Below are 8,539 nucleotides of genomic sequence, written 5' to 3'. Positions count from 1 at the left end.
ACTAAGATTCATTTTTATGAAAAGTAACAGTAAAATGAATCCCACGCAAACAAAGGTTAAACCTGGGGAGTACCACCTGTGGGAAATGTTTTTTGTTCCAAATTACTTCACTTAACTAATTACCTGTTTCACTGGTCCAAATGAAACAGTGACCCAGGAAGACCTGTGGAATTGAGGTTCAACCACAAAGTGCCGGCAGGGTGACTGTCACACTAGTGCCCCCTCGTGGTGAAGCTTGGCCACTTCATCCATAATAAACTCCCGAGACTGCAGTTCAGGTCCAAATAACCAATCTCAAGGAACAGATATCCTCCTGGTCAGAACCGAAGCAACACCCAGTTGTCTACCACGATCCGGTACATGCTACAGCCAATGCTGGTGCCATCATTGAAAGTGTGTGGAGGGGCTGCGCAGGAGCACATGGAGCTTCATGCCGAGTCTGCACTGCCAGCGACACAGGAGCTTGAGAGTGAATGAATCCAGCTGGGCGTCAGGGAGCCGAGTGCATCTCTGTCCCACAGAGGACCTGCGGACTCTGGTTCAACAGTGTCCCCGTCACTCTCTTCCTCCAATCGCCTCAGGGCTGTGTTTTGGCTGAGCTCTCAGGTACTCTGGCCTGCGCAGACAGCTGTGGTGGAGAACCGAGTTCAGCACAGTGAAGGGGTATCCTTCCCTCATCCAGCCTTCACTCAGACAACAATCAGTCACGCAGGGCCAATACAGCGCCCTCTGGGGATACTGTTAATTGATAACAAGTGCTGTGGTTTCAAGGTTGTCCTTGACCCAGAGAGCACGCAGGCCTGCTCTTCATGTGCGCACTAAAATACACAACAGCCCTGTCCCTCTGCCTGCTCTCCACCTCCCCTGTGCATGACCCTCGGGGCCTGAGAGCTTTCTGCAAAAAGCATTTCATGAACTGGTCTTCTCACTGCATGTCCTCGCATATACAATTATAACAAAGTGGGAAAATTCACACAGCACACACAGATTTCTGTCCACTTCACAAGCTTTTAATTCAGCCTTTCGCTTTCAATTTCTATATACATTTTATTTCTATGGAAACAATCCAGACAGTAAGGTAGCCCCCTCTTCTCTTCAGTCCAGCTCCCTCGATCTGCACTTTAACCCCATCAGCAAGACATCAAAGCAAAACCACAATTTCTCGCTTCTCTACACAACTGTGAGCAACTGTGAGAGACAGGACCTGCTTGTGCACCACAAAGGTGAACAGGATATATACAAAACAACACAAGGCGCCCAGGCTGCTTACAAAAGCTACCGAGCGACAGATCTGGACAGCCGATCAGCACACAGTGGACCTGCAGGCTGAACAGATGAACCTGGAAATGTTCTTTGAACAGGAAAACAAACAGCGTTCTGAACTTCTGTCTTTAATTCCTACGGTTTCCTGTTCCTCTTGTGTGGGCGGCTCTTGAAATTTTTGGGGTTTTACATTGTTTTAAATGACTAACAAAACAAGAAGAACAGAAGAAACCAGCAACACCCACTGCCCTCAAGACTGCAGAAGGCCCCTCGCTGAGGTAGTCTGGCAGAGGAGAGGACAGGGAGGACACAGCAGCAGGAGGAGGAGGATCTGGTGGAGGAGAACAGGGCGTCTGAGGAAGAGGAGGACAGAGAGGACAACACCAGGAAAGACGAGGGGGCAGGAGCTCTTCAGCTTCTCAGGGGTCTCAGAAGCGCAGCCAGTACATGGCACTGCGGATCCGGTTGTAATCGGGAAGCTGCTCAATGGGACCTGCAGAGGAGAAAGACATGAGGACAAAATACAGGGCTCCCCAGCTGCAAGTCTGTTTTCACACCTTATTTTAACAAGCAGAGTGAAATCACTACAAGACGTTTTATACAGATACAGTATTCCTGCTTCAGTGGTGTTCAGCCCCTTTAAAAGGTATCCAAGCTGCACGGCAGGTTTTCAGTTACTTGTAACACTTCTGGAGATCTCAGACGCTGCTACAGGTTAAGCACGTCAACAAGCTGTGTTTGCCTAAACAGACAGCCCTGGCCTGTGGAATAATGTGCAAACAAATCCGGTACTGCTGTTAAACAGGAGCTGAGCCTTCTCTCTTGCCACGTGCAAAACTTTAAGACCCAGAGAGGTCCGTGAGGCACGGCAAACCCAGCGGCTCCAACAGGGACTCACCCACAGCCGCCACCGCCGGGCACTTGTCGTAGATGTACTTGGTGCAGACGTCACGGAGCTGCCTCGAAGTCACCGCCTGCAGAGGGAGAAGCACCACCAGTCACACCACTCCTCTACCACACACTGTTCCGGTCCTGCATCATGGCTACAGGTCCACGCAGGACCCTGCTGTCAGAGCTGCTGCTCGCAGGAGAACAAGGATGGACGCGTCTTCCTCCGACGGCACTACAGGCTTCCAGCGGCCATGCGGGCCATGGGCCCGTCCAAGCCCACCAATCTCCAGAAGTGCTCAGCAAACTGCGCTCCAGCACAGGGAGAGTCCCTGTCACCGTGTGAAAACAGGTCAGCCCTTCCAGCCATATTCTGACAGATTTGTCCTACTCTGGGTCGCAGGGTAGCCCTAGTCTCTCCTGCAAGCAAGGAGTGCACACAGACACACACTCACTCACGCCAGGGCCAGTTTTCCCAGTAGCCAATTAACCCACCAGCATGTCTTGGACTATGAGATGAAACCGGAGCTTGGATAGAACAGCAGCAGCCTGGCTTTCCTTAGACGGCTCAAATCCCAGTACTGACCCGGCCCAGCGGAACTCCTTGGATGAGGCTACAAGGTGGCAAACCCACCAGCCTGCAGACTACCAGTGTCACAGATACAAATCCAGGAGACCCAGGCTGAACCAGCAGCAGCCAGTCCTGGGACCTCTGGGATAGGGAACAGCTGCAATTCCACTCCGGCAGCACTGAGCCCAGAGTCACACTTTTAACTAGGGGAAGAGCAGAATGAGGGGGGGAGGTACGCACGTCGATCCTGGCGTCCCACTCAGCTAACTGGATGCGACGACCGTAGCTGAGGAAATGGCGGCCGATCTCCTCGCACACTGGAGTCGTACCTGAGGAGCACAACAGCCCTGGGTCAGCACAGCACAGAACCAACAGTAGCCATCAGCACCGACAGACACACTGGCTGCACAGAGGACCAAGGCAGAGGCCACAGGAGCCACAGGAGCCACAGGAGCTAGGAATTGTTGTTGTAAGGTGGAGCAGACACACGTGCGGGAGAGAGAGAGAAGCACAAGTGGCATTTTGTTTTTAAGGGGGCGGACTCTTACCATCCAGCTGGCCAACGAGACTGGTCTTCAGCACATTCTTGGCTCTGGCCATGTCGCTCTCGGTCACCGTGGTGCACAGCATCATCCTGCAGGCGAGAGAGAGGGAGTCAGCACGGGGGGGGTGGAGAGAGAGGAGAGAGAGGAAAGGGAAAACAAGAGAAAGAGGCAGTAGAAGGGAAGAAGGGGGTGACAGTGAAGACACGAGAAACGTGTAAATAATGCCAGAAAATAAAAGCTTTAATAAAAGTCTGAACACTGCACAGCTGGAGGGAGTCAGACAGTTGCGCGCCGGTGCTTCTCTCATGCGCACGGTCCTGCGGCGCCCTGACCGTGACACTGCCCCCCAGGACGCAGCAGCGAAGCCAGCAGGGACGACGGGGGCACTGACCACTGGTTCTGCACCCAGTGCAGCATGTCCTCGACGTTGTGCTTGTCGGTGACGAAGTGGACGCCGAACAGGCCGGTGTCGGAGTAGCAGGTGTTGAAGGACTGGAAGCTGTGGCAGAGCTTGTCCTCCACGGCGAGCTGGGCCAGCCGGCCGCTGAGGTTCTGGACAGAGGAGACGGGACAGGAGAGCGCGGGCGCGTCAGAGGGGCCGCCGGCGGCAGCAGCTTCAGACATGACAGCCTGTCCTCTACCCCTCTTATTTAGTTATTAATCAGTTCCTTCCCGACAGTAAAGGGATAAGCGCTGCTGTTGCCCATTTTGATTTAGGGACAGCGAGACCCCCCGTGTGCCGGGCCGGAGCCACATGGAGACCCGAGGCCGGAGCACATGGACAGGCCTGTCGCACGCGAGGTTTCAGAGCTCTCACAGATCCTACAAGAGTCTGAAGCCTGCACCACCTGCAGCCTATTGAACTAGCCCTAGAGAAAAAATAAAACCGATATATATATTTACAGATGCATGCAAGCACTATGTTTGTCAGAAAACAGCTGACAGGAAGTCATTCTCACAAGAAGAACCGTGCTACCCCCCTGGGCAAGTTGTGTTGTTCCCATGAACACTCAGGAGGCCTGAGACACCTGGGCTCAGGTGGCTCCCCACCCACCTTGCCCCCCCCGTAGGTGATGTCGTAGTTGCCGATCATGGCTACAGCCAGCATCAGCGGCACGATGTCGGGGTTCGACCAGCTGGCGCCCTCCACCGCGATGGCGATGTGGGCCAGGGGGAGTGCGTCGTCTCGCACGCGGATCTGAGACGCAGAGAAAGAGGGAGATTGGAGAGCGAGGGACAGATGAGGAGGAGGAGAGAAACAAGACATTTGCATTACATTGTACCCAAACCCTTCCCTAAGCTAGCAGCCGCGCCCATTGCCCACGACGCCGTCACCCCACGACAACAGAAGCGTTGGTCAGCGTATGGACACCAAGTCAAAGCTCCCCTAAACAGGAGAGACGCAGCATTCCACGTCAGATGACCGAAAAATACAAATACAAGTACTTCATCAGCAAAACATCTCAGGGGTGAGACAGCACCAACCGTGCCCAGCACCATTAAGGACATACGAGACAGAAGGCATGTATTTTCACAACTCAAAATCGCCACAAGAAAGAGACATATCTGAAGTCTGAGTCCGGACACTTCCAAGGCGATGGCTGCTACCACAGCTACTGAGGACAGAGCTCTAGGCGGGCAGCTCGTCTCATTAACTCCTGGACGCCCCCCAGTCCCCGCCTGGCAGACTCACATCACTCCCAGTGAAGCGGCAGGGCGCCAGCACAGGAACGGTGTCGCCCTCGTACGTGAACCCCAAACCGCCCAGGTGCTGCTTGGCCAGACTGACCAGCTCACTGTGCTTCACGCCTGCAGAGGGGAGAGACAGCGGAGGAGAGGTCAAAGGAAGGGAGAGACATCGCTGCTCCACACGGACAGGGGGAGACGACTGGGGACTATGCTAGACTCGGCCTGCTCCCCGCGGGACAGTCCTGCGAGGCGAGCTCACCTCCTGCGGCCGCCAGCACCATGCGCGGGGCCTTGTAGTGGGAGCTGATGTATTCCAGCAGGTCCTGCCGAGTCAAAGTCCTGCGGGAGACAGGCGAGAGAGGAGCCCTTCAGACACGGTGGTGGAGGCTGCGCCAGTCTGTCTCGGCCGGCGGGGATCGACGCTGGCAGCTGTATTCAGAGCCCTGGCCTGCTTTCACAATCACTTACAGAACACTACGCACTGCAGCACCTGCCCTGAGAACACGCCATTTCATACAAACCGCAGATACACCCAAAATCGAAAAAATACTTTGTTCCCAGATTATGGCTTCATTGTTGGTGGAAAACAGGAGACCTTCTAACTGCTCAACCCCACAGTAACAGAACTCACTAACACAAAACGATACTATAGTTGTGCAGAAAATATATTCTTGGAAGATTTAAAATTGTTCCCCCCCCCACTTAAAATCAGCTGGGAACCGGAGCTGCTGCTCGAGCCCAGTCTGCTGGCTAGTAATAACCACGCCTGAGGAGAGATCTCTCCTGCTCGGCACGAGGCGAGTCTGAAAAACAGGCACCCACCCAGGACTGCTGGGATCGACTTTTTAATTAAACTGCTACTTTTCACCAGTTTTAATCACAGTGATTAACCTTAGTAGTCAGGTGAGACATCTACACTCCCAGTGCATCCCACCGGACAAAAATTCCGTCATCCGGATTATGTTCACCAGAAGCCATAAAGGAGTTTGAGTGGCTGGTGGCAAAGTTCAGACATGACCTGCCTGTGTACTGGTCCTGGTCAACTGAAAATGACTCGTTTTGCTCTCTAGAAATGACAGGTTTTTCCAGACCTCCCTGCCTCGTCAGGAAAGGGTTTTTGCCGTTTCCTACGACGGGGAGCTGATCCAGAGACAGGGAGTTAGGCAGCTCTGCCGGGGTGACCGTCTCTGCCTCTGACCTGGCGTTCTCGGAGGGCCCCAGGACGGACTGGCCCAGCGGCGTGCCCTGGTAGGCGGTGGTGTGCAGCAGGTCCAGGCACACGTCCTGCAGGCTGGACTCCGCCTCCTCCAGCTCACGCAGGACCACGCCGCGCTGGCGCTCCAGGTCTGAGTCAGCCAGCTCGGCGTTCTGCACCACCTCCGCCAGCAGCTCCACCGCTGCGTGCAGGGAGAGAGACGGGGACAGGGGAGTCAGTGCACCGTGCTCCTTCTTCTGTTCCCCCCCTCTCCCTCTTTCTCTGAAAGAGCAGCCAGCTCTTGAACGTGCTGGCGCACTCCTGCACAGTGAGACACGCGAGACACAGAAGCAGACACACGCACGCCGCTGAGCTCACCTCTGGGCAGGTCCTTGGACAGGGCCTTCAGGTAGAAGGCCGTCTGCTCGCGGGAGGTGTAGGCACTGAGGTGGGCGCCCAGACTCTCCACCTCCTGCTCCAGAGTGGACTGGGGGAACTTCTTCGAGCCCTGAGGGAGAGGGGGGATTGGGGAGACACCAGCAGAGGAGGAGGAGTGCAGGAAAGGACAGACAGTGAGAGAAAGTGGGAGAGTCAGTGCACTGTTCTGCGTGCTCTCGGGCCGAGAGGTGGTGGAGCAGGAGCAGGTGCTGGTCAGTGTACCTTGAAGGCCATGTGCTCCAGGAAGAAGCCACAGCCATTATTCTTCTCGGTCTCGTAGCGGCTCCCGGCGCCGAGCCACAGCCCCACCTGCAGGAGCACAGACGGCACGGGCCGAGGTGAGGAAGAGGAGGGAGGGGCGGACGCCGGCGACTGGCACCACGCCTCCGGGCCTGACTGGCCGCGGGGGTGAAGGGCAGAGCAGGAGAGAGGCCACTCACGGTGCAGGTGGGCAGGTCCGTCTCCTCGGACGCGATGCGGAGGCCGGTGTCCAGCGTGGTCACCTGCGTCTCCGGGATGCTGCGCAGGCTCTCGGCGTAGGACACCCCGGCCTGGCCCCGGCGCAGGGACAGCAGGGCCGGCTGCACGGACACGTCCGCAAGCCAGGAGAGAGAAACACACGGAACGGGATAAGGGAACGTACAGAAAACAAAACCGACGTCCTGATTCCATGCTTCTCAAGCTGTGCAAGGCAATGGTTCGTCTGCCCAAGCTGTCAGAGGGACCACAGAGCAGCCGGTGGTCCCGGAGCAATGACAACGGGCAGCGTGGATGAAGCAGTTTTTACACCGCAGCCCGAGTGCCTTGGACCCTGATCTCCCCAGAGCTCCGCGGGGTCAGTACTGGGGCAGCAGGCCGCTCCAGCAGGGGGCGCTCCACCCCAGCGCCCCAGTTAGGGGACACCGCACTGCAGGAGCTGCAATACTGCAGACCTGCTGCCGGCTCCCACTCATTCAAGAGCACCGGTCTGCTGACCCACCCAGTCAATCCCACTTGATTCAGCCTCTCCCTGCAACATTGAAGCACTTTCTCTCTCCTGCCCCCGACCTGCAGGGGGGTCACCCAAGAGGGGCCGTGTGAGCCCCCAGGTGTCACTCCAGAGGGGCTGTACAATGGGGGATGTGGATCCCCTCCTGTACGTAAAGCACTTGGGGATCCTTTGAGAAGAAAAGCTCTAGGCAATTGTAATTATAACACAACCTCAACCTCGCCAGTAGACCGAATCGGAAGAACTGCTCAGAAAAACAGAATAAACTTGTAGCCGACGATGAACCCGGCTTCTGTCCGAGACGCTGTAGCTGAACCCGAGCGGCTGTATCGTCAGGTCATTGTCACAGCAAAAACATCCAGGATCCGGTCAGCCCACAGGCAGGGACAAACGAGTAAACTGCTCCCTTCAAGACACCGCGGTCCCGGGTTCAAGCCCTGCTCTAGCCCCGGTCCGGACCGGACCCCGCAGCCCGGGAGAGCAGCTCCTGTCTGCGGCGGCGGCCGTGACCTTGCCGGAGTCCCGCACAGGCCGGCCGTTCCCGGGCCGCACAGACGCTGGAAACGCCGCACACACGCATGTTACCTGCCGCAGCAACCCCGCACCCCGCCAGGCCGGCGCTCACGGCGACCTGCCGGCGGAGCGGTCGCCCCGCCGAACTGGCGGAACCGGGCCGGCCTCCCCCCGCGACCGCCCAGAGGTGACTTTCACCCGGGCCAGGGACGGGGCTTGCCGGGTTTATCCGCAGCACGGGGGAAGCTGGCGCGCCCTGTCGTCGTGCAGGGCCCTAGTCTCACGGCGGAGCTGTACTCACACTCCTGGCCCGGGCCAGAGCTCTGCCCACGGCGCCGCCGGCTCGACACACGGACGCTGCCATCTTTTCCTCTCGGCCTTCGACTGAGGGATGAGGCTGGAGCGCGCACGACACTCTGCGCGGCCGTGCATAGGAGCGACGCGAGCTC

At 57.0% G+C, this 8,539-nt stretch overlaps 1 protein-coding gene across 1 annotated transcript; it reads right to left on the bottom strand.

Annotated features, from left to right (window-relative positions):
* Window positions 1–988: 988 nt before the first annotated feature.
* uqcrc1 (ubiquinol-cytochrome c reductase core protein 1) lies at window positions 989–8,537 on the bottom strand. The gene is made up of 13 exons (XM_088637235.1): window positions 8,392–8,537; window positions 7,030–7,170; window positions 6,812–6,898; window positions 6,530–6,659; window positions 6,155–6,353; window positions 5,216–5,295; window positions 4,961–5,076; window positions 4,322–4,465; window positions 3,659–3,819; window positions 3,271–3,356; window positions 2,963–3,051; window positions 2,162–2,237; window positions 989–1,756 (listed from the first exon to the last, which is right to left on the bottom strand). Exons 1-13 carry the CDS (start codon window positions 8,452–8,454, stop codon window positions 1,692–1,694), a joined length of 1,437 nt encoding a protein of 478 aa, XP_088493361.1. The 5' UTR covers window positions 8,455–8,537; the 3' UTR covers window positions 989–1,691.
* Window positions 8,538–8,539: the final 2 nt, after the last annotated feature.

Source organism: Lepisosteus platostomus, chromosome 6 (assembly GCF_059453375.1).
Source record: "Lepisosteus platostomus isolate fLepPlt1 chromosome 6, fLepPlt1.hap1, whole genome shotgun sequence".
Taxonomy (NCBI): Eukaryota; Metazoa; Chordata; class Actinopteri; order Semionotiformes; family Lepisosteidae; genus Lepisosteus; species Lepisosteus platostomus.
The sequence above is the reverse complement of the archived record's forward strand: the minus strand, read 5'-3'. Positions and strand labels throughout refer to the sequence as shown.